At 41.9% G+C, this 25587-nt stretch overlaps 2 protein-coding genes across 3 annotated transcripts; one reads left to right on the top strand and one right to left on the bottom strand.

Moving 5' to 3' along the window:
• Window positions 1-350: 350 nt before the first annotated feature.
• Window positions 351-13483, top strand: DNAJA2 (DnaJ heat shock protein family (Hsp40) member A2). Its single transcript, XM_040615296.1, has 9 exons — window positions 351-546; window positions 3425-3484; window positions 4436-4659; window positions 5977-6057; window positions 6371-6504; window positions 8215-8411; window positions 10767-10911; window positions 11085-11212; window positions 11727-13483. Exons 1-9 carry the CDS (start codon window positions 469-471, stop codon window positions 11913-11915), a joined length of 1236 nt encoding a protein of 411 aa, XP_040471230.1. The 5' UTR covers window positions 351-468; the 3' UTR covers window positions 11916-13483.
• A 2096-nt stretch (window positions 13484-15579) lies between these two features.
• On the bottom strand, window positions 15580-23192 carry LOC121097889 (borealin-2-like). 2 transcript variants are annotated; one of them, XM_040615297.1, is made up of 10 exons: window positions 23008-23192; window positions 22472-22600; window positions 21487-21527; window positions 21086-21146; window positions 20352-20416; window positions 19476-19543; window positions 18070-18108; window positions 16851-16983; window positions 16519-16605; window positions 15580-15732 (listed from the first exon to the last, which is right to left on the bottom strand). In XM_040615297.1, exons 1-10 carry the CDS (start codon window positions 23135-23137, stop codon window positions 15685-15687), a joined length of 801 nt encoding a protein of 266 aa, XP_040471231.1. In that variant the 5' UTR covers window positions 23138-23192; the 3' UTR covers window positions 15580-15684. The 2 variants fall into 2 exon arrangements, with proteins under 2 accessions (XP_040471231.1, XP_040471232.1); XM_040615298.1 differs by lacking the exon at window positions 23008-23192 and adding an exon at window positions 22690-22767.
• Between the last annotated feature and the right edge of the window lie 2395 nt (window positions 23193-25587).

Below are 25587 nucleotides of genomic sequence, written 5' to 3'. Positions count from 1 at the left end.
GAGGAAAGCTGAGGTTAGTGTTTTCACGTGCGACGTTCCTCTTTGCCGGAACGATGGTATAAACGTCAAAACGGGATCCATCCCCCCCCAGTGCCCGGGGAAGACAGCCTGGCGCCTCCACGCCCGCAGGCATCCATCCTGCCTCTTCCCGCCTCCCCTCAGCGCCTCTTCCCGCCTCCCGAGCGCGGCGCTGGCGGGCGGCGGCGCGCGCCGCCTCCCTCCGCACCCCTCCCCGCACAGAAGCGCCCCCTGCCGCGCCGCGCCGGAACTGGGTCAGGCGCCCGAAGTGGGCCGAGGGGGCGGGGCCGCGCCGGCGAAGGGCGAAGGGGGCGGGCGGGCTCCTCCCGCGGCGCGGCGTGGTGACGTGGGAGCCTGCGCGTGACGTCGCGGCGGCTTTCGTCCTGCTCCCGGTCTCGCCCTCGCCGCCCCTCGGCCCGTTCCGGCCTGCGCCCGCCGTCCGCTGCCGCCATGGCGAACGTGGCCGACACGAAGCTGTACGACATTCTGGGAGTGCCGCCCGGGGCCTCCGACAACGAGCTGAAGAAGGTGCGGGGGAAGGGCGGCGGCGGCGCCCGGGGAGACCGGGCGGCAGCACTGCGGGGGAGGGGGCGGGCTGGCCGCCGGGCATGGCCCCGCGGGGCGGCCGAGGCGGGCGGCGCGGGGAGGGCAGCTGGGGGCAGGTCCTGGGCGCGGGGAGCGCGGCCTGGAGGCGGCGACGGCCCGCCCGTCCGCTTGGCTGCGGCCTGCGGGGGGGAAGGGTGCGGCGCCGGGCGAGGGCGCCCGGTACAGGCGCCCGGTGCCGCCGCAGCCCGCCGGGGTAGGCCGCGCCGCCGGGGCCTGGCTTGCGGGCGGGCGCTGCCGGCGCGGGGTAGGCCGCGAGCAGGGCCCGGGGGAGGGGGCGCCGGCGGGAGGGGGCAGCCGCGGGGCCCGGCCGTGCTTCCCGGGGCCCTGGCGCCGGCGGGGCCCGCGTTGGCTCCGGGCGCCGGCGGGGCCCGGCTCGCCCCCGCAGCCGCAGAGCGGTCGCTGCGGCCGGTGAAAGGCTTTTTGGGGGTAGAAACCCTCGTGAGGGACCAGTAGTTTCTAAGCGGTGCCATTGTCTGCCCCACGTGTGGGCCTCAGCGAGGTTCCGCTTTGCCCGTGTGTGCGATCCGCCCGGCCCCGCAGCCGCAAGGTAAGGTAAACAAAGGAGCAAGGTGAAAACTTGGAGCCGGGTCATCGGTACGACAGTTCTCTGTGTCCCTTTCGTTCCGTCGTGCATCAACCACGTTTTTCTCAAAGCGCTCGATGCCCATTTACACGTGAGGGGGGATAATTAACTAGCCAGTTTACTAGCAGTGACCTGCTTCCGCTGATGGGTGGTGCTGGTATTAGCAGCTCGGAGTTACCCATCACGCATGCGGTAGCCTAATTTGTGCAGGGATAGGCAATTGCAGTGTCGAAATAGCGTTAAGAGGTGGAAAGCGTGCGGTGAGAAGATAATGCTGTATACCGAATGCGATCAACTAGAATATTTTTTTTCTTACTACATTTCTTAAAAGTTATCTGTGTCCTGTGAGAATGAAGAACTGACAGCGTTTTGCCATTCGGATAACCTGTGTTGCTCAATATTAATAGCTATAGGTTAGATTTACCCTGGAATGTGAAGTTTTCCACTGTCTAACAGAAAGAAGTTCATCTATATCTTACTGACGTTGAGAGGTTACACGGATGCTTTATTAATCTCATGTTTTAACCTATATAGTCGTGCAGGAAAGTGAAAACAAATAGGTAATAGTTTAGTCAAAACGGGCCAAGAGAACAGGCTTTATCACTGATTAGTTAAATTAACTTTTATTGAAGTTGCAATATGGTGCCAGTGTAGACCTTGAATCTGGATCTGTTTCTGATTACATAAAGAGTAGTAGCTTTGTTTTGGACCCTGGGTAGTCCCTAAGAATTGCGCTAAACTGGAATGCTGTTATCAGCAAAGACATGACTGTTTTCTCTTTTTAAAGAACGCCGTGCAGGCTTCTTTTTTCCTGATTAGATAATGTTACATAGGCTTTCAGTTCACTGTTCTGTTAGGTGTTTTACTTGGTTACACTCCTTGAAATATGTAGGGGGAAATCTGTCATTATAATTACAGAATGTGTAGGTTTGTGGAAGATTACGCTTTGTTACTGATGGGTGGTTGGTCCTACCAGACCTGTGGCGTATGTTCTTAACGCGTGCTGTGGTTCAGCATATATTCGGCTTGTAATATCAGTGTTCTGGGTTTGTTTTGTTAGTTCCTTATCAAACTTTTATTTCTTGGTTGCATGCAGAAATATGGAGTGTTTCCAGATAATCGGTGAAGAGGAGTAACTGTGCAGATACAAAAAAAGGAATCTTCCTTGTTCCAGTACAAAATGGAAAATTGTGATCTCTATAAAGCTTTGTGTGTAAAGCTCTCTTAATGTTGTAGCTCTAAAGAGCTAGTTTAGATGCTTGGCTCTACAGAAACAGAGCTTTTGAAAAATCCACTCTTGAAAACCAGTGTTCCAATTGTTTGCAGTTGCATCACTGTAGATTTTTATATGTATAATTGAAAAAATAAAAGACTGTGTGCCATGTAACTTATTAATGTCTGTCCCCTGATTGTTAATGGAGAGTGTTGAGGTGGAGTGGGGGAAGAGTTGAGGTCCTTCCTGTCAAAAACACTCTGTAGGAAAGGTCTCTGTCTGTCCTGTTATGTGCTTTGATCCTCTAAAGTATAAGCAAAACAGATGAAGTACTGCTGTAGAAAAATGGTCCTGAGAGTCAAGGTAGTAGTCAAAAAAATAATAAAAAGCGTTCTGAAAAATCTCTTCTGGACATCTGGCTGTATTTACTCCTCCTACTGTTTTAGAATAATGAATTTCAGTAAAACCTGTTATCTGTACATTCTACACATGTTACTCACATACTTAGTTCAAAGTGAGATGAAATCTCCCATTATTGATAGGTAGGAAGAATAAAATTATTATTGTGAGGATTGACAGATAGGGTTGAATGAGAGGCTGAGGCAGCCATTTTGTTGTTAATGCATTGCTGTGATTGAAGTGAAAGACAAATGGGTTGAAACTTAAATTGTCACACTGTAGGTTTTGAGTGGGTTCTGTAGAGTAAGTCGTTTTAATGAAGGCCCAGTGTGATTCTTCCTGTGAGTTAATGAAGATAAGCAGGAAAACTAGTTCTAGCTATTGTGTGCTGTAGTTGTGTTTGAGTCCAAGTGTAGTTAATTTATGCATATAGCAGTGTCAGAATTTCTTACGTGTCACTTCAATGTATGGGTGATTTAAAACCACTCATTTTCTCGCTTTGCTTTATTTGGGTTTTTCTTTCTTCCAGAAGATGCTACTTGAGTTTCTCAGAAAAGAACTGATTAATCAAAATCTAAACTAATTTTTTTACCTCTTTCAACTAGGCATACAGAAAGCTGGCCAAGGAGTACCATCCTGATAAGAATCCAAATGCAGGCGACAAAGTAAGAATTATTGTATTTTTTTTTAATTCCTGAATTTTGCTATTAGGGTAGCATCCAAGGAACCCAATACAGGTGTTAAGGGCTTGCTGTTACAAGTTGTTAAAAAAAACAGCTGTGAGAGGGAACCCTGTCTTGTCTGCTTCTTCCCAATCTCAAATCTACCACTGTACCTTGTGGAAAAAATGCAGCAGCTGGCTGAGTCAAATTGGTGGAGAAGGTGATGCTGAGGGAAGAACTGCTTCTCTTCATCTGTTGAGATGATGTCAGCTGGCATTGACATCAGTGTAGGTATTTGAAAAAGAAGTCTTCCAAGTTTTTCCAAACTGGAAAAATGTATATGTGGAGGTTCTTGAAACTGCTGCAGCATAGAACAAATTACTATCTGGGAAGTTGAATTTGATTTGTTATGCTAATAGCAATTTAAAAAGTCATTTAAACTGACTCTGCAGGTTCTCTTTAACAGAACTGAAGTTCTGATGGTTGCTTAAGAGACGAGCAGGGATGACTATGAAAATATATGAATTTGTTATGAGGACAACCATATTAATACACGTTTTAGTAAGTTGCTCAATTGTTAGGCACTTAAAATACGTTAACGTATCTCACAGTCTTTTCCATTAGTATGCAACTGGGGGTGGGGTGCCTGCTGGCTACTGCAGTACTGCATAGTTGGGGGGTTTCTTCTTCGGTTGGATTTTGTTTGTAAGAAAACTGTCTTACGCTAGGCACGGTAAAGAACAAAGTCAATGAAGTTCTGCAATAAAATGTCACTTCATTTTAAGAGGTAGCACAACGAAGCCCAAGCCTGACTTAAAAGTCTTGCGTATTAGAATAAGGATGGAAAACCGTACTTTCTGAAATGGTTGTTCATGCTGGGCAAGAAACAGTAGTAAAATGCTCCCTTGAAGTTCTAAATTATCATGCACTGTTTTGACTCTGTTCCATTTCTAGTTCAAAGAAATAAGCTTTGCCTATGAAGTATTGTCAAATCCAGAGAAACGTGAGTTATATGATAGATATGGAGAACAGGGTCTTCGAGAAGGTAGCGGTGGAAGCAGTGGAATGGACGATATCTTCTCCCATATCTTTGGTGGTGGATTGTTCAATTTCATGGGTGGTCAGAGTAGAAGTCGTAATGGTAGAAGAAGAGGAGAAGATATGATGCATCCGCTCAAGTGAGTATCTTGATACTACAATTTGTACTTTCAAGCTTTCCTGATCAGTACCTGACTCTGGTGGTTTATGTTCTTTATATGCTTCTCACTTGAGATATTCTGCCGTTTGCATGTAGTACGTAGCCCAGAAGGCAGTCCTCTTGAGTTACTTCTTATGATTGGTTTGTGTTGCAGACTACCTGATACTTTGCTTTGCCTGGTTATTAGCCCGTATATACTTTGTTAGCATTATTTTCCTTGGGTTTGCTCCTTAATTATGTTTGGAATTTCTAATCTGAAAACGCATTTAATAACTAAGTATTACTCGTCAGCTGGATTCTCAGGGAAGCAGAGGTACTAAGGCTCTGGAAAGACTTAAGTTGACTTGGATTCATAGCGTGACACCAGCTGCAACTAAAGTTGGAACTGCATAATTAATGGAACAGTGTGTGTGTGGCGGGTTTGGTTTTGCTAGTGATTTGTTTTAAGCAATGCTTGGGTGTAACATCTGATTGTTTTATACATGTTTGCTTGCAATCGTGACTGGCTTTCTGCCTGCTGAGCAGGTCCTTTCGAAGTCCTTAAGGCGTATCTTTCCTGAGGCTGGTGAACTGCTTAGTGAAGTCTGTTTACTTTTACATGCTTGCTTAGTTTAGTAGCTAGTACTGCATGCTGTATTATTAATTAGCTTTGGTTTTGTTGTTATTTGTAAACACTGATGCCAGGCAACCGTTTTTTCAATACATTGAATTAAAATTTCTGTCTACTAACATGCTTTTAGGAGAAACACTAAATGTGTTCATGAAGTATCAATGTATGAAAATTATTGGAGTTTGATGGTGTATTCTAGTGGTTCTAAAAAAAAATTGAAGCAGGAACAAATGTAAAGAAATAAGTGGCTAAATCCTCCCCACTATTTCATGAGGAAAGCCCAATACAGTAGATAGAGTAGTATTCTGTATTTATGTTTAGGTACGCATGATGTAAATATTGTCTAGAGAGGTTTGTTTATCACCTGCCTGGTACAACTGGAAAAAAAAATCAACTTATCACTATATAATAAAAACTAACATGCTGGATCAGCTTATTTCCTATTGAGAAATGCAAGCAATCCTCTCTGGTTTATGTTCAGGATTGCGTGTGTATATTCATATGTATGGAATAGTTTTTAATGACTCTGTGAAAGTTAAAATTGTGCTTTAAAATCTTATTTTAATAGCAGATTTAGAGTTTTGATGAAGATTTGGGTTTATTTAGTTTGTCCTAGGCAAGTATTTTAGTTACATGGGGAAAATAAGTTGTCGAATGATAACCCAGGAGAAATGCTTTATTTTTTAGAGTCTCTTTAGAAGATCTGTATAATGGAAAGACAACTAAACTACAGCTTAGCAAGAATGTCCTTTGTAGTGCGTGTAATGGGTAAGTTTGTATTTTTGAGTTCTCTGGTTGCTTTGTTGGCGTATAGTGTAATGAAGCATCTCCTATGTCAGATTTTTATCAGTATTTGACTTACTGGAGCCTGCTTTCAGACTAGAAAATTGTTGAACTTGAATGATACTGTTGATGGAACTGGAACTATTCAAGGGCTTTGTTTAGGGGGGAAGGGGGGAGGAGGGAACCTAATTATAATTGGCAGTGCAGTTAGGCATGTTAACCTACTGATGTAGGGGTTTTTTTTGTCATATGTTTCTGAAAACCTTACTTTTCGTGCAACTCGTGCTTTCTATTCTAGGCAGGGAGGGAAGGCCGGAGCTGTTCAGAAATGTAATGCTTGCCGGGGTAGAGGTGTACGTATCATGATCAGACAGCTGGCTCCTGGAATGGTTCAGCAGATGCAGTCTGTATGCTCTGACTGCAATGGAGAAGGTAGGCCAAGCTATTCTGTGTTACTAAATGCATTTAGTTGGGTCTAACTTCCTAGTTGAATCTTAGGAGGGACTTAGCCAGGACTGTGTTGTTTCCATCTAGTCAGCTGGGTTTCAATCTTATGTCTGTGTGGAGGAATCATTTAACTCGGAACAGCAGCAAGATTTACAGTGTTTAATGTACTGAAAAGCAGCCTGGGAGCCTGAAGAGTAGGGATTGATAGTTTTTTAAAAACTTTAAATGTGAATATTGCTTATTGCTATTACGCTTGTGTTAAAATAAAACCCAAGATTTTGTGTTTTAGGTGGTGTTAGTCTTTTTGCAATCCTCTAATATCCAAAGACAGGTTTAGGTTAAGAATGGAAACCTGAAGTTGGATTTTAACTTTTCAAATTAAGAAGATAGCTTTTGCTGAATTGGTTGTGTTTGGGGGAACAAGTTCAGCACGTGATCTGCACTTCACGTGATTCCTTTCCAGATCCTCTGCAGTTTGCACAGCAGTAACGTCACCTTGTGGATGATTCTACTCTTCACAGTACTTGGAAATTAGAGTTGTATTTTTTGACTAGTCAAAACATTTCATACCTGTTGTCTTAGAATGTCTTGTTTTCAGTTTACATAACCTACATATTTAGTAGTTTCAACTGCATCATAATGTTATGCTTTGTTTCACTGAAAGGTGGTTTAAGCTGGCAAGTTTAAAATTTTAAGTCAAGTCCATCTGTTTGTGGCACTTAGACCAACATTGGAAATAAGTACTGAAGTTGTACAGTGCATGTGGCCTAATATTTTAGTTACTGTATACAAAGACAATAGCTTACTTGGAAAAAAAACCGAACAAACGTGAGGTAGAAGAGAGAACTGAAGCCAGTTTGGATAGTCATCATTCAGTTTGCTCAAAAAAGTAATCGCCTTGCTGGAGGTGATGGACAGTGTGAAAAACTATTCAGTTTCAGAGTATAAAAGTGAAATGCCTTATGTGCCAGAAAATGTTAGATCCTTTCCATGAAAAGACCTGTATATTGCTCTTGAATGAAACTGTGATTTAACCAGCTGCATTTTGTATGCCAGACTTTGGTTCTACTGGCTGCATTTTACATAGTACTTTGTTGTAGTATACTGGAAAATGTGGCTGTTGGTGAACAGAACCCGGTAATCCTTTTTTCACTGTTGTTAATAACTGGAACTAAACTTTTGCAATTCATTTAAATAGTTTGAAATTTGTGTTCTGACTTTTAAGGGAGGGAGATGCTTCAGTTTGGTTTAGCTTCATCCTTTCTCTTATGGCTGCTGTCCTCCAGCGTAACAAGGAATGGAAAAGTAGGTTGTTAAAATTTTTTAAGAGTACTAAGTTGAGTGGTAAGGATACTGGAGCCAGTTCAAGACTTAAGAAGCACTAGAAGCTGTAGACAAAGTCTTATTTTGCCTTTCTCTAAAGCACTCTTGACTTTTCAGAGTTCTTGTTAAGACAGCTCTGAAGGTTATGCCTATCTTTGTATTCCCTCCCCAGCTCCTGTTTGTTTTTTTACTTCCCCCCTCTCCCAGGTAGGGTAAATTGAGCCTGGCTTTGTCTTGTGAGGAATTCATAAAGCAACATCTGAATTGCTAGTTGTGTTGCGTGAATTCTTGAGCTTACTTCAAAATAGTTTTTCTTCAGAAACAGATGCAACAATATGGAAATCTGAACTCAAAATTTGTGTCTTTCTTCAGGTGAAGTAATTAATGAAAAAGACCGCTGTAAAAAATGTGAAGGGAAGAAGGTGATCAAAGAGGTAAAAATACTTGAAGTCCATGTAGACAAAGGCATGAAGCATGGGCAAAGAATTACATTCAGTGGCGAAGCAGATCAGGCTCCAGGTGTGGAACCAGGTGATATTGTCCTCTTACTCCAAGAAAAGGAGAATGAGGTAATGCTTTTTGAGATCGTATTTTAAATGCCTTTTATCCTAGTCTTTAATATTTAAGTGATAGGATGGCTGTTCATTTTAAAGTAATTCATATAGTTGCAGCTCTGGGAGAGATGGTGAATAGCTTTCAATAGATTTGTAGCCAGTAACATGGCTTTCATGGTGACCCCGAAAAAAATTTGCAAGTCTGTAGCCAGAGGACATGCAGATTCTGGTGCTTCCTAGTGCTAATGGTAGCTTTCTCAGATAAGCTCAGGTTGGCTTTGGTACAGCAGACAGTAAAGAGCCATTCAGGATGTTAACTTCTGTCTGCTTTGCTTGTGATGCTAACAAAATGCTAAGTGTTGGTTGTGGGGTTTTTTCTTTACTTTTTCTTTTCTTTTCTTCCCCCCCCCCCAATGTCTTGTGACATGGCAGGGAATTCTTAGAATTCCCAGACGGTGCTTTCTCTTTCTGCTACTGTGGTTCTGGCAATAAAACACAGAATGGTGATGTTACTAATTCACTTTACAAAGGAACATTATTATTTCATACTACTTTAAGGCTTATGCTTAGTGTCTTCTGGAGTATATACATTGCACTTGTGAATTAAATATTGCAATTAATCTTTCTCTGTATTTAAAACTCAGGACAGTTGAGGTGACTGCTTTTTTTTATTTTTGAATGCTTTTGTTTGGAAAGGACAGGTATTACTATGATGAAGTAAGAAATAGTTTGTGTGTTACATTCCGCAAAAAATGTTGAATGGAATGGAGGCGGGGGGGGAGAAATTCTGTTGTGACAAAGAATAGCATTGGGTACATATTTAAATTCCAGTGATATATTAAGGATATAACACTGGTTATCTAAAAATCAGGTACTTTGTAAGTTTTTCAAAGCTGTGTCAAGGACTGCTAGTTGTCGATCAGTTTTGTGTAGCTTTTTACACTTTATTCTGCAATACTGGTTGAAATGTGGCATCGCAGCTGATTTTGACAATGATAATGGAGAAGCAGCCTGTAAGCATACAGAACAGTCAGATGTGCATGACAGCATCAAATTCCAGATGGTGGATGCTCCTTCTTAGTCTTCTAATGAACTACATCTAGTTTTACAGTATTAACAACGCTGAAAAATACTGTACCTTGTGTTCTAGTGAGTAAAACTAGACTGACTTTTAGTGAAACTTTTAGTGTTCTTAAAATTTCCCTTGAGGTGGGAGTCACGGTTCTGCCAGTGGATAAAGCTTACATTACTGCTTAAGGATCCTGAATGATAGGGCTTAAAGATCACTTACTGACAGCTGTGGACTAATTGATCAAAGCTCTGCTGTAGATAGTCATCACGCGTATCTGCTTCAGCTAACGAGTTTAATGTTGAGGAACAAACATGGGGGGGGGGGGTTGTGCTCCAGTGCAGGGGAAGTAGTGTCAAAGTGTTTTTAAGTTTTGTTTATAGGTTGCTTGTTGTCCTGGTTTCAGCTGGGATCTTTTCAGTAGCTGGTACAATGCTGTGTTTTGGATTTAGTATGAGAACAATGCTGATAACACACTGGTGTCTTTAGTTGTTGCTAAGTAATGTTTATACCAACTCAAGGACAACTTAGTTTCTCAGGCCCTTCCAGCAAGAAGGCTGGAGGGGCACAAGAAATTTGGAGGGAGCACAGCCAGGACAGTTGACCCAAAGTGGCCAAAGGGATACCCCATACCATAGAACGTTGTGCTGAGTGTATAAATGGGGGGAGTTGACTGGGGCCTGGAGATCGCTGCCTGGGGACTGGCTGGGCATCTGTCACCGGCTGGTGAGCAACTGCATTGTGCATCACTTGTTCGTTTGGTTGTTTTTCCTTTTGGATTTTATTCCTCTCCCTTTCTGCCTTTTCTTTATTGTCATCATTATTGTTTTACTGTTTGGGGTTTTTTTTCTTCCTCCTGTTTTCTTTGAATTATTAAATTCTTCTTGTATCAACCCTCGAGTTTTACATTCCTTTCCAATTCTACTCCCCATCCTTTGGGAATGGGGGGTGAGCAAGCAACTGCGTGGTGCTTGGTTTCTGGCTGGGGTTAAACGACAGCACTTGCGTGGAAGATCTAGAGGGTAAGACAGCACTGCCGTTAATACAGGCCTTCTTGTTTAATTTGAACTTTACATACTATGAGGTAATGTGGTTTGTCTTTATCTTACATGACGCTCATCATGCACAAACTTTCCAAGCATATTAAGCTATTTGAATTAACGGAATCAAGTAAATTTTGTATAAAGGCTGTTGCTTTAACACTGAATTTTAAGGATAAATAACAGTGAAGTGTAAATAATGAGTCTGGTGGAGATACGATCATAGTACTAGAAAAGGCATCTCCTGTTTCTGTTCTATAGGTGTTCCAGCGGGATGGGAATGACTTGCATATGACGCACAAGATTGGACTTGTTGAAGCACTGTGTGGATTTCAGTTCACATTTAAGCACCTTGATGGACGTCAAATTGTGGTTAAATACCCTCCTGGAAAAGTAATTGAACCAGGTAAACTTGACCTGATAAGGACCACTTTGACTATGCTTTTGTGGTTCTTTAACACTTAATCTCATTCTTGTTGTCCTGTGAACTGAACCTAGGCTAGAGAAATGAAGAGAATTGTGTAGAGAAAGAATTGTTCTGAAGCATCACTCTCCAGCTTGCTTCTTTTTGAATTACAGGTTGTGTTCGCGTAGTCAGAGGCGAGGGTATGCCACAGTATCGCAATCCTTTTGAGAAAGGAGATCTCTACATTAAATTTGACGTTCAGTTTCCTGAAAATAACTGGATTAGCCCAGAAAAGCTTTCAGTAAGTAGTCTTTCAAGGATAAATGTGGTGGTCTTATTTAACAGCGTGTGCAAGGTGTGTGTGTTGTACCTCATGCTTGCTTTCAGTGCTTAAATTTAGGTGCAAGTCCATTTGTTCTTTTAACGTTGTTTATGGGCAACATGTGACTTGAAAATACCCACTGGAATATGAATTTATGGAACCTGTATGTAAGAGCTATGCAGTTGTTTGGCAGATGAGGGCAGGAGGAAGCATCTTCCTGCTGCTGTGTGATAAGTTTTCAGAGTGCAACTGTATTTACTGATTGCACTTTTGGTTGATGGTATGTGGAGCTGTTGGCTTTCTTTAAGTGCTGTCTTCCAGTTGATAAAAATACTTTGGATACTTTGGAATGAGTGTGCGCTTCAAGGTTTCCATCAGCTTAGACTTCTAAACCAGACCTGCTCTGAGAGGAAGTCTTGATGTTGTCGGAAAATGGTCACTTCATTTAGCAGTTGTAGATGCAGTACTGAATACACTTCTTTTTTTGGCGCAGGAACTTGAAGATCTTCTGCCAGCTAGACCAGAATTTCCCAATGTAATTGGTGACGCAGAAGAGGTGGATCTTCAGGAATTTGATACCACTCGTGGTTCAGGTGGTGGCCAGAGACGTGAAGCTTATAATGATAGTTCTGATGAAGAAAGCAGCCATCATGGACCTGGGGTACAGTGTGCCCATCAGTAAACATTTGTCTAAAAAGTTGCACAAGGATTTTCTTTCAAATTTTGCCTGACTTGTTTTCAGCAATCCAGCTGGATTGTGTAAGTAATCCAGATGAACCAATGGACATCTATTGCTGTATGTGTAACTTTTAAATTGGTCTATAGTATCTACAGAGTGTAATTTAAACTAACCACAAGCTTACATCTTCATTTTGACTGTGTAGCAGAATAAAGCACTTGAAAGGAAGACGAGAATCCTTTTCACATGGGTTTTAAGTTTGTCCTCGTATCTGTGCTTGATTTTTACCAGTTTTGTGTAGATTTTAAGTTCCATATTTTAAATTCAAATTCAACATTGTAAAGTTTGTGTAAAATTTGTCCTGAGGCTTGGTATTTGGCTGCACCTGCATAAGCTGCTACAAGTAGAATAAAGAATTTCATAGCCTGTATCTATCATCTAGATGCATGGTAAATGGGCTTTGCACATAATGGGTTTAGAGCTGACTGGGAACAATGGAAGACTGAATTAGAAGTGGTTGTAAGTTTTTTCTACCATCTTGTGAACGGTTTCTGAAATTAAATAAAAGCAGTTGGTGTATAATATATTTCTTTTGCCTTGTAACTCTTAATTTTCCAGTGGCTTTAACTATTCTGTGTATGAAGAGGTTATGTAGATGGTAGACATTTTGTAAACAGGGAGGCTGGAGCTGCTTTCAGACTAGGTAGCAGTTAGGTAACAATTGCGTGCCACATATAAAAGTTTTTCTTGAAATGAGATATGCCTAAATGGGCATGGGCAAGGCTGCAGCCGTGTCCCTTTTGTATGAAGAAAACATAAGGGTATCTGCTTTCAATCAGAAGATAACAAAACCTTTTAAAGGAAGATGATTAAATCCCAAAACAATGGTGTCTTTCTCTTGGATTTTGAATCCAGTTCAAAGCCTGATTCAGTCTGACTTCCCAGAGAAGTATTTCCAGTTAAAAAAAAAAACAAAAAAACAAAACAAAACTGTAAAAATGAATGTTATGCCTGGCAACTTGTGGTTGAATTAACACAGTTTGTAAAGACAATGAGATGAGTATTGTACTTGACAAAAAGTTTTTTACCTGGAAACATACTAAGCGTAGATGGTTTTGTTACTTGTCCAGTAGTTTTCACTTAGACTATTAAGACATTTAAGTTCTCCAGCTTCAGTTCTGTTCCTTTTTATATGCTTTTACTTGGTAAAAAGTACCACAACAAAGCACAAATGTGACCTTAAATTTAATTATTGGGTACAGTTATCTAAGCATTCTGTTACAATGTTAAGCGACTGTGCATGAACTCTGGTTGGTAAGCTGCTTCTCTATAGTAAGGTTTTTCTCCCTGTTGAAGTGACAAAGTTGAAAGATGCCTCTACTTTTTATTTACAAATCTGAAGTGTGACTTGTTTAATTATTGCTCAGATAGTTGTTGATGCTTTACCAATGAGGTTGGAGGGACAAACTCCAAGGGTTTCTGTGTACTTGGGTAGGCACTGGCATTTGACTGTTGCTGAACATCCTTGTTACAGACTCTAAAACTGAAGAATAAATACTGTTTGACCTGTATTTCAGTATTGACGACTTATGCTGTGGCATTCTCATCTAGTGAATCTTTTATTTTCATTTATTAAAACTTCATGAAAAGCAACCTGAAGGCATGGTGACATACTGGTCCTTTCTCCCGATTAATTTCTCCAAGAAGGCAGTCATCTTAACCTCCAATGCTTCAACAATTAAAACATTTGTCTGCTGCTTTTATCTCCACAGTTTAGGATTGCTTTTATTCAGGGGCTAGAGGAAGGGAGTTGTGGTAATGATTTGGGTAGCATGCTGAAGGATGGATGGGTGGAGGGGAAGCTGAGCACACTCTACTGTGAGTTAGGGTAGTTCTGTTTCAGTCCTTGGATTGTGTTAATTTAGGCTCCACACAGCAGCATCTTTCACTGAGTGGTTGCTTCCTGAGAGTTGCCCTTGTGTATCTCCTGCTTTAGTAAGAGGGTATCCCTTCACAAAGTTGTAGTGTAGAAAAACTTCACATAATTCAGTCTTTACTGTCTTGCTTTCAATATTTAAGTTGCAAGTAACATACTACTGCAGTTACTAATTCTTCAGTAGTTTACTGCTGAAGCTTAATGCTTAACATTAGCTATTAATGCTTTAAGTGGGCCAATGTGACTTGACCTGTCCTGTGAGTAACCAGATAAACATTAGTTGAGTGTTCTCAGTAATAAACAGCTGCAACTTAACTACTTCTGTTAAAGGTGGCACTATAACCAAAGGAGTATTTTGTATGGTGGGGCAAGAAGAAAATGCACTGGAATAATTTTTAATTGCTACTTTCTTACATCTTCACTATCAGCCTCAAGAACGTGAAAGGAAAAAAAAAATATGCAAGAAGTCCACTCTAGGTTATTTTTTTGACATAGCTGCTTCTGTGTATGCAGGGAGTAAAACCAGCCTAGACTTTTGTAGAAAGTAATCTCTGTCCTCTTGCTTGCATTTAATTTACCAAGGTGTTCACAGTGTTCTTATTTACAAGACACAGTGAAAAAGAGATACAGCTTTTTCACATCAATGATGAGCCTATATTCTTCAGAAAAATAGGTTTGCAAAGAAATTGGAATTAATTATTGGAAGACTACTGCTGTATGTAAAAATATGAAACATGTCAAAGACCTGTTAACATGCAGCATTCCTCAGCCTTCTAAACAGGATGCAATAGAAAAATTGTCATTTGTTTATTAATCCATAACCTTCCACTCTAGCCTCAGGCAAACAGAAGTGTGAAGTGCAGTCACATTCTTTAGCAGTCATCTCCCATGCCTTGGAAAGCTTTCTTTTTTCCTTGTGTCATACTTGTGACCTTTGTTTCTTCAAGCAAGCAAAGGTGGAAGCAGAACAGAAGAAAAACTAATCTACATTTCATTCTTAAACTAATGTTTTAGTTTTGAGAATGTGGGAGTCTTTCATACCATCCTTGACCACAGTGAAAACACTTTAATTGAAATCACCACTGGCAGAGTAAAATCCAAGTGCATCCTCAAGTCCTGAAAATACTACACGCATAATAATAGCACCCACAGCAGAGTGACTGCTGGACTGACATAGTTACCTGCAAGGATGTTGAAACCTTTCCTACAAATTACTCCGAAGTATATCACTACTAGAAAAATCAGGTTGACACCACAAGTTACAGTAAGTCTGGGTTACAACCTGTCATTTTGCACATTGCTGTCCTGTCACAGCACAGGAAGTTTTATTTCTGTGTCAGATCCATATATACCACACAGAACTTAAGTTGCATGCCTTGAAATGTTATTCAAGAATTTAGAAACTTGGATTTCAGCTTAATTCCAGAGTTAAGATTCAAGGAGATCAATACTGGGAAGACTAAACACGAGTAATAATAAACCAACATTACATTCTGCTTTGGCATGCATGGAAGAATGACATTAAGAGCTCTATACTTACAATTAATTATGTAAAGAAACCCAGAGTGTCCTGTTTAGAATATCAGTTAAAACTTACTGCCTACACACAACCTATTACTGTTCATTGTACTGGAAAAGTAGAATTTTCTTCCGCTTTTGTATCCTTCACAGAGGTAACAGGAATTTAATAACACACACCACTTTGTAAGCTTTTTATGTAAAACCACTTACTGGGCAGTATACAACTTTATTAAGACATTATAGACATTCTCTAAACATTTGAGAGGCAGCAGGCAAGACCTTGCGTGAATATTCTGAAGGCACCAGGCAGTTCCGTTAACTTGGTTTAGCTGTCGCCTTTCCACACAGTACAGTCAGCTCACTCTAAGGGGGGAAAACTCATTTCAGTTCAAGCGACCCAACAGAACTCGGAAGAAAGAGTCACTACTGTTAAAGCAAGCAGTGAGCAAGCACTCCCTCCCCTCCACCATCTACCTACAGAGGCAAGTCCATGTTATAAAATCCAAAACAGCTTGCAGACCCTTAGCTTAACTCCAATAGCTGCACTGAAGTCTAAAAGACTGTAAACTGATTAATATTTCTTATGTCTAGACAGATTGCTGGTGCTGCACATGACTTCACCAGAAGCCCAGGTACACTGATCTTGAGAAGAGTCAGGCACTATGTGCTCCAAAGTTGTGTTCAACTTCACTTCCCAACAATTTACTTCCCTGAACCAAAGGTAAGGCAGTTCCTGTTCGACTGCACCAGAGAATTAACAGGAGTATAGCTCTTACTCAGCAAGGGCCATACAATAATAGTGAGATTGTAACAAGAATCGAAACATAGCTGTAGCTTTGTAAGCCTTTCTGAATATGAGATAGAGGGACACCAGAGCCATCTAGAAGGAAGAATTCATGTTTCTGTTACCTCCCAGGCAATTACCAAACTGCACATGCTTATTTAAGTGCATTAACTTTTACACGCTGTGTGCAGCAGTTCTCCCCTCCCTGCTCCTCCCTTGCCCTATTCCCTCCAATTTATGCCAATCAATTTAGGCTTAACATCAGAAGAGTTAAAAGCACTTAGAATTTGCATTCATGACAGTACCCGACGTGAAAACCTGAGACTAGGTGTCTGAAAATTTAACCCTACTAGTTTTAAGCTTACCACTAAGTTATGAATATGCTGTACTGTATCTTGATTTAGTAGTTGCACATCAATATTACGGAGCTCTCCACCAGCCATACAAAGAGTCTAAACATGAAGAAAAACAGTTTTAAGACAAACAGTATTCTGAAAGTTTTTACTTGCATGACCAGCTTTTCTGAAAATCATGTGCTTCCCTGCTACGCTGCAGAGCTTAAGCAACCATGTTTTGTTTTAACAGCAACTCATTTAGGGATGGCAAAAGCTATCACTATCAGACTAGTCAGTTTGTCAACTACTTTAAGTTGAAAATGGTGATTTGTTTTTTTTTTAAAAAAAAAAAAGTTTGATACCTTTCCATCAGCCAGGGGAATGTTTACAAATGGAACAGTTTTATCTTGGGGTACTGATTTACTTCTTGGTAACATTCCTTGAGCTCTTCCACTGGTAGGTACAGTTCTTGAGACAGTCTGTTGTAATCCAGCACTAGAATACAAAAAAAAAAAAAAATGTTGCTCTGCAGGAAATTTTCAAGCATGAAGCAAATGCACCTTATAGAAAGGCATTTGTTTAAATTTTTAAATGTTTAAATTTTTCCAGTTCTACCAGAAGACCACATGAAATCCAACCACCAGCAGCTTTTACTAGCACCGAGTAACATTTTATGACCCTGAAACACTATAGTAGCCTCATAAGCCTGTGTTACAGGCCAGCGAGCAAGCTGACATTTGGACCACTCTGTAACAATAATATCCACTCTCCAATATCAACAGTGAATTCTTACAGTTTTGGAAAGAGGAAACTTCATGCCTCGGGGTTTAAGATAAGATGTGTGCTCTGTCTGTCTGCTACAGAGGGAGATACCAAGAATTACCAAAGCTGCTGGCTCTCAGAGGTACAGGGCATGCCTTAATGCCATACAGAATTCCTAAGTTTCTTTCATGGTACAATTGTTCTTATTCCACTTAAAAAATAAAAATTTAGTCTGACATTGATAGCAGGCCAAGGTGAAATGAAGCCATTTGCTGGTTTCCTGACCCATTTGTTGCTAAATTTTTTAACCCCTCATTTCAGCTGATTACTTCTGCCAAAACCAGACTCTGTAGAGCATGGGAAACAATAATAACTGAAAACCTTAACTGTTCAATATGCAAAGAAATTATAATTACTCTCATTGGTTGGGGTTTTTTGGGGGGTTGTTTCTGGTTTTTAGAACACAACAGTATGACTTTTTTAATCAAACTTGGGCTCCGAGTATTAGTTTAAGCTGTAAACCTTTAAAAAACAAGTGAGTGGGAATAGAACGTACACTCCAAATCTCTTGGTTTTTTTTTTTCAAACTGGCTTAGTTATGACATCAAGTCCTGTACCTCCATGAGAACATAAGTAAACACTCAAAGCAGAAGGTGTGACTGGTTCACATCCTCACAACCAAATTTAGTGGCAGACCAAGAAGATCCATTAAATCTAGATTGATGATTAATTACCATCTAGATTGGTATTAATGTAGATATATAGTGTCTTGGTATTTAACAAATTTATTTCTTAAGAACAAGACAAAAAAACCCTTACCTTTTGGATACCTTTGTTGTGGCTTTGAAATCTGCGGCACTGCAATCAGAAGAGAACGGCCTCAGTCACATTTGCAGAGGAGTGAACAGACAAAAAAAAACCAAAACACAGAGGTTATTGGTTTTGTTTGTTGGGGGTTTTTTGTGTGGTTTTGGTTTTTTTCCATTTCCTCCTCATCTACTTCTACTGTAAAGTTTAGCTAGGATGAAGATGGACAGAAGGTGAATGCTGAAGTGCTCCGTGACAGATCTAGTATATATACATGTGAAACCCTCCTACCACCGTAGCAGAATGAAAGAATGATTAAGTTAGTAGGTGAGGGAGGGTTGCAATACCGAAGTTGGGTATAATTAAGGGAACATCCACCGCCTTCTATGTGAGCGTGCAAAAAGTTTCTTGGGAAGTTCCTTTTTCAGCAGGAATTCATTTTTCTAGATTAGTTCTGACAATATTTGTCCTGTGTGGTTGACCTGAATGCAAAGAACAAATTTTTTCCAGTTTTGGATTTTAACTCAGTTCACAGAAATCTTGATGACAGAAGTTTACCTCATTCTTTCCTCATCTCCCTCTTCCCACACACATTTTGGAGATATTGTAAGGGCATGTGTTTCTGGCCCAGTGTTCACGTACTGGAATAAAAGCAACCTTCAAAACCTGAAAGGTTAGACTTCCCCAGGCAAAGCAGCCTTCTCCAGATGGATTTTGTTGGGCCAATAATTTTCTAATCCCAGTTCAAGAAAGTAACTAAACCTGGCTAAGATTCTCTTTTATTTCTTTTAAGCACATTAAACACCAATATGTTACTTAAATTGCATCTCCCTGAAGACAAACTGAATGTATCAAAGTAAGTGCCAGTGGGTACAAGTATGTACACTGGAGCTGTAGGTGTAGCAGGAGCTTCTCAAAAAAATTTTCACGCAGGTATCCACCAATTTTTTAAGTCATTAGGTCTTATAGGGAGACTTGAATTTGGTCCATCATGACTGTAATTAGCTTTAAGGCGTTTTTGCAAGTGTGGATTTTTCTGCTAATGACACCTCCCTTTCAGCTATGTATGACAGGGAAAAGTTGCAGAACAATTCATTAGTCCTAACACAGCAACAAAGATGTTTCCCTGACATACACTCTTCCATTAAGTATTGTTTGGAATTCTCTACTGATTACATATATTCAGAACTATGCACCATTCAGTGAGTGCGAGATACAGCTGCATTCCCTTCCTCAGCTAGGGGTGCTTTTTTGTTCAGAGTTCATAACCTGAATCAGATGTTTTGTGGTGGTGTGGAAGACATCTTTATCAACTGTATTCCCGTTGGGCTCAAGTCTCAGCTACTTGATTTGAAAAGCAATTTATTCAGCACTCATAAGTTCAGGCAAGTTAAATAAGCTATCAAGGTCAGTCTTACCTAGAAAGATGGTTCAGTTCACTATTTAAACCAGAGGCCAATGAAACCAACGACTTTGTTTTGGAAGTCTGAAAACATAGATGTAAGACCACAGTTAAAAGAAGTGGCGTTTTAAGGCAAAACGATAATATATTTCCAGGGAACTATACTGTAAGAATTCCCGGTTGAAAAAGAACATTTAAGCCCCATAGTGCTGCCTTTTATATAGTTCTACGCATCGATAAAATGGCAAATAGACATTCCAAACAAGAGTTTCATAATGTCAGAATGTTTTTGTCCATACTCAAGTCCTGTGTGAACAACCACCTTCCTAATATACACCCCTCCAGCTTTTAAGCCTTCTTATAATTAATTAATGCCTGTGACTCCACATATAATCTTTTTGTCTTGGCTGTCATATTGCTACATACTTCGGTGTCTGGCTGAGACACCCCGTTGCACAGATGGTATGAGGTGATAACATTAATACACTTGTGTTATTTGGTTAAGGATCAAGGTGGACAAGAACGCACAAGTCATTCAAATATAGAAAAGCATGTATTACAACATGAAGTTGAGCGTGTTGGTTTTTTTTTTTTTTTTAAAAAAAGTCAACAAAACATGGTTCCACAAACGATTAAGACTTACTGGCAAGTCAAGGGAAAATGACTATGCCAGCATATGCAAGTCTGCGTGAATCAGTTACCAGAACCTCAAATATCATGTTTCATTATGAAATTAACTTACTATACAGTTTAGCCTTGCTTAACTTAAAATACGTTGACTTTAAACCAACTGATTTTTCAAAGAAACAGCAGGCCACTGGCCTGTCTCCTCATGGACCTAGCAGGGTTCACAGCAGGTCAGAACCGTTAGGTTGTTCAGAAAAAAACTTACTTTAGTGATTTTCTTTGCAGAAATATGCTTGCCATCTTCATATTCAACAATTGTAGTTACCTTAACTAGAAATAGAGATTAGAAAGACACGGAAAATAAAAATCTCATGAAGAGCACAAAACACTGCTTCCAAGGGATTTGGTTGAAGCCTGTTTACCCCGACAGCTACGTATCGGTTCTGCTATCTGACGGTCATTCACCCGGGACAGGGTTCAAAGCAAACTATGTGTCTTCGTCACATTGTGACACACATTAAAAGACACCACATAACCCCTCAACACCCAGACAAAACAGAATTGCATTTCAGTGGTAGTATCCTTCTTACTGCATACTTTGGTGTATGAAAAGAAACTATTTTCCTAAGAAACCTCAGTGTGCAGGAGGTCAAAGGCGAATATATGAGAAAACTGGGATAAACTTCATAGCTCTCCTGCTATACCATAAAGCACTGACAAGTCACTTAAATATGTCTCTTCTCACCATTTTCAGTGACAAACCAAAGGCCAGGAACTCTTATCTCATGTATTGAAATACCTCTACAACAGCATAGCTCATCATCCTCCACACTGAATGCTGGGGGACCTGTATCTTGTACTTCTAGCTATACACTTTTTCCTCTCCTGTACTTCAGGCTTATCACTCACTTTATAAATGCTCAAACCAAACCAGTGGAAAAAACCACAACAAACCCCAAACATCTAACAAACAAGCTATATATTAATAGATTGACTTGCCTTTTTTGCTGTTGGTCTTCACCAGTTTTGGACTTGGTACGTCTCCTAGAGAGCAGTCAGTCTAAAAAAATTTATCCAACAAGGGAAAGTCAGCAGGTTTTGCCCAGTAAACGTATATTATCCTACAAAAGGCAGTGAACCAAGTGGGCATAAAAGGAAGTGACAGAAATGAGATTGGCTAAATACCAGTTTATTTTTTCAGAAACATCTGGATTTCTTCCAGCAGATGACACTAAAGCTTTAGGTGACATTCAGAACTGCACCATAGCTGGCTGTCTAGCCTTTTCATATCATCTTCTATGTAAACAGACAGCCAAGCAAAATAATTTGCCTGAAATGTTTACGGCAGGGAGAGACTTCCATTCTGTAAGCTGTGACAAAATTTGAAAACACACACTTACCACTGCAGCAGCAAGAGCCACTTCCTCCCCTCTTGGCAAGTCTGTAACTCAAGAAAGTATAACTCGTTTACATACAATTACTCACATAATTACCTGACGTGCTATGAAGCTGAACAAGTAATTCAGGATTACAGTTCCCTAAATAGTTAACCTTAGCTAACATATATGCTGCATCTGAACAGGATCCAAGCCTAAGACAGTCACTCCTACAAAACAACAATAAATCTTAGGCTATTTCAGTACATGTAATCTTCGAAAGGATACTAAGTGCAGCCACGCAGGATATAACTGGAATTGAAAGAAGAAAAAAACCCCTATGTCGTGCTGCTGAAAGGTAATGCTTTTATGTACATTTCACTACATTTAATCTTTGTAAGGATACTAAGCATAGTCACGCAGTATATAACCTGAATTGAAAGAAAAAAAAAGCCCCACATGTTGTGCTGCTGAAAGGTAATGATTTCAGGCATAAGTTTTCAAGAAAGATACTGACATATATACTCAGCCAAGGCATACAGTAAAAAGTTCTTCAAGAGTTCGGTTCGGCCTCTGTGCGGCCCCTGCAATTTCCAGCTGCAAGGTGGATTCCGAAACATCAGTTCTCACCAGAGCATGGAACTGATGCTGGCTGTGCACCACAGCTGAAACTGCTGCGTAAACATGAGGTTAAAATTAAACGTGTTTGCTCGTCATTGCAGGTAAACAACTTGATGAGAACGGCTCAGCAACAGACTTGGGACTAACAGAAAGGCAAAATCTCTGGAGGCGCAGATTCTGGTGGGAAGAAGTGCTTGGATTGTTACGCACAGCACACACCAGCCTTGTCATGATGCCTCCTCTCTTCAGGCTTTAAATAAGCCACATAAATAAGCCTTAGAAGCACACACAAAAGAAGCCTCCAGGCTCTATACCGTGTCACCCACTGACCCTACACCCGCTTCGCGCACACCGCGGCGGTGCGGGGCCGCGGGCCACCCGCGCTTACCGAGCAGGTCTTTCCTCCGCATCTTCCTGACGGCAACCGGCATCTTCAGCAGCTCCACGGCAAACGCCTTCTCGGCCGTCTGCAGCAGCGAGTCCAGCTCCTTCCTCATCTCCTGGATGTTCTCCGTGGCTTTAAAACAAAACAGGCTTTTACTGCCATACGTGTCACAGACTCCCAAGCACTGGTAGGCTGCGTTACAAAACAGGGTTCAAACCAACCCGGGATAATCGGACTTGGGGCCCCGCGGCCCCGGGCGGGAAGGGCCGGGGCCCCGCACCGGGCGCTGCAGCCCGCTCGGCCCCCGGCGCCGCCAGGGCGCCCCCTGCCGGAACGGCGGCGCCACGGAGCCGGCCCGGCGCGGGCTGGGCGCGGTGCCCCTCACGGGACGGGGCGAGCGGCTCCCCGCTCCCCGCTCCCCGCCCCGGAGCCGCGGTTCCCTCAGCGGGCAGGGAAGCAGCCGGCAGGGCAGGCACCACCGGTACCGCCACAGTGCCCGCCCGGGGCAGCCCCGAGGTCCCTCCCCCGCCCTACCCTACCCTGCTGGTCGAAGTCCCTGAGGAAGAGTGCGATGCGCTGGTCCTTCTTCTCCTGCGAGAGGGCCCCGCGGCCGGGCTCCACGCCCGAGTCGGTGCTGCGCCGCTTGCCCGCGGGCTTCCTCGGGGGCATGGCTGCCACCCGCGGGACGAACGCGCCGCTCCTCGCCCGGGAAGCTTTAGTAAAAGCGGGGCTTGTCCCTTCCCTCCCCTTCCCTCCCCTTCCCCCGGCGGACACCACCCCCCCCGGGGCGGCGGGAGCAGGCGGCCCCGGCCCTCTCAGTGGCGGCGGGTATGAGGGGAGGGGGCTGCCCCGGCCCGTGGGGCGGGGGGAGGGCACCGCGGGGCCTCGGCCGCTCCTGCCGGAAGGGAGGCGAGGGCGGGCACCGCGGGGAGCCCCGGCGGTGGGCTCAGGCGCGGCCGGACGCGCACAAAGCCAGGCCCCTGCGCCCTGGGCTGGGCTGGGCAGGGCAGGCCTCTACGTACCCGCCCGCACGCGCGCGTGCTCGCGGTGGAGCACAATTAATTGCGCTTGGTTCGTTAATTACGTTTTTTCGTTAATTGACGTGAAACGGCCGCTGCGGGGGGCGGCGGGGCCGGTGGGGCCGGTGGTCCTTGGTGCGCCGTCGGGGGGAGCCTGTTGCGGAGCTGGCGGCTGGGTTTGGCTGGGTTTGGCTGTTTGGCTGCAGTGACCGACCTGTTCTGCCTGATGCAAAGGGTTACGGGGTGTGTAAATTACAATCAGGTGAAGGCAGTATTTAATAAACACATCATAACGTGGAACATGAGAAAGGCATGGCTAGGCATAGTACTGACTGTCTAAAAACATTCAAAGCTGTATCCTTAAAAGTAGAATTCCTTGCAAAAACTTACTGTATTAACATGCATCCAAATAAAAATCATGCCAGAGGCATGGGTGTCTCGGGTTTTGTACAACCGATCAACCCTGTATTCTTTATTGACCAAAGAACTGTGGAAAAAAGGATTTAAATAATGTTTTTAAATACTAGTGGTTTTCACACAGCCTGTGTGGTTCATGTGGCAAGCTCCCTGAAGTTAATAGTTTTTTCTGTACCGTATGCATCTGGCGCAGCATCCTTATCTACTGATCCAGATGGGACAAACTACATCACTCAAAAAAAGCTGTAAAAAATCAGACTGACAATTGGTAATATAATCATTTTATATCGGACCACGTTCTTGTTTGTAAAACAAACAGCCTATTCCCACAAAACCCCAGGTAAACATTTCTGCTCCAGAAAACACTCAGATACTCGATACGAAGAAGAGAATAGATTGCTTTTGCTTTTCTTTAGAGGTGCTGGCATATGCATATGTTTAGGGAAGCAGAAACTTCTCTTTCCCTGAACTTCAGTTTGTTTTGAATTACCAAGCAAACACCACTGAAGTAATTCTGAGGTGTCACTGCAAAAAGACAAGATGGTGTTCCTTTGTAAGTTTAATCTTATAAAAGCCACGTAATAGGTTTTTTTAAAAAGGAAGCAGCTGACACTACCAAACAACCCCCTCACTAAAGCTTTCAGGCCACAGCTGATCAGCCTGATTGATTGACGCTTTTTATGAAGAAAGAAGTCTAGCTTGCTTAATTCCTGGTTACATCTCCTTACATAAAAAGGTATAAATAATTATGAGCATAAAACATGCCTAAGACCATCTCTATGTATAGTCCTGCACTGACAGGGAATTGCTTTGTGCTAACAAATTTGACAAATTTCAAGTGCATAAATTGGAGTGATGCAGAAATTAATTATCAGGTTCATGGATTAAAGTAAATACTAGTTTGAACGTGACATTAAATGCTTCATAGTGCAATCCAGCAAGTGTTGCTTCAGTGACACAGGAAATGGAGAACTAGTACCTTTTTTTTTTTAACATGTGCTTTATTATTTGGAAGTCTTATACATCTGAAATACCATTATAAGGAGCACCTGTAGGAAAATGAAACCTAGAAGCATGCATTTGAAAGTAAGGATTGTCTGTTATTAATGAAATATTTCAAAGACGTTGAAAATAAGCCTCTTTCCTTAGCTTTACAGGATTGTTCCACAAAAATGCACATTAACCTTATCACGGTACATACAAATATTGTGGATGGACAATAGAAATCATCACCCTTCCATATGAGATGCATCAAGAACAAATTGTTATCCCTTATAATGTCTGAAACATAAAAGGCACCATAATAGAATGTTTAGAAAAAAATCAGTTTATGCCATTGTCTTTTGATTTAAAAGTGTAAGAATTGCTGTCCCGACTTAAAACAAAAAGCCTTTCACACCTGTAAATTATCATTAGAAACTTGTAAACCTTTACATTTTTTTCCAGAAGTATCAGGTGCAAATGCAAGGCAAATATAAAATCTATTGACTTATTAGATTACAAATACTACCCCATGAAAAAGCTGTAGTTACAAAAATATAAAAAAATATTCTAACTCCCATTGTTAGATCTTAGCTTCAATCTACGCTGCATCACGAGTCCAAAGCCAGATCTGATTTGGACACATTCCCAGAATAGGAAAGTGCTGTCTGTCTTATTTTTATATCAATATTCTGACCTCTT

This window comes from Falco naumanni, chromosome 15 (assembly GCF_017639655.2).
Source record: "Falco naumanni isolate bFalNau1 chromosome 15, bFalNau1.pat, whole genome shotgun sequence".
Taxonomy (NCBI): domain Eukaryota; kingdom Metazoa; phylum Chordata; class Aves; order Falconiformes; family Falconidae; genus Falco; species Falco naumanni.
Note: the sequence above shows the minus strand (reverse complement) of the source record. Positions and strands in the feature narration are given on the sequence as shown.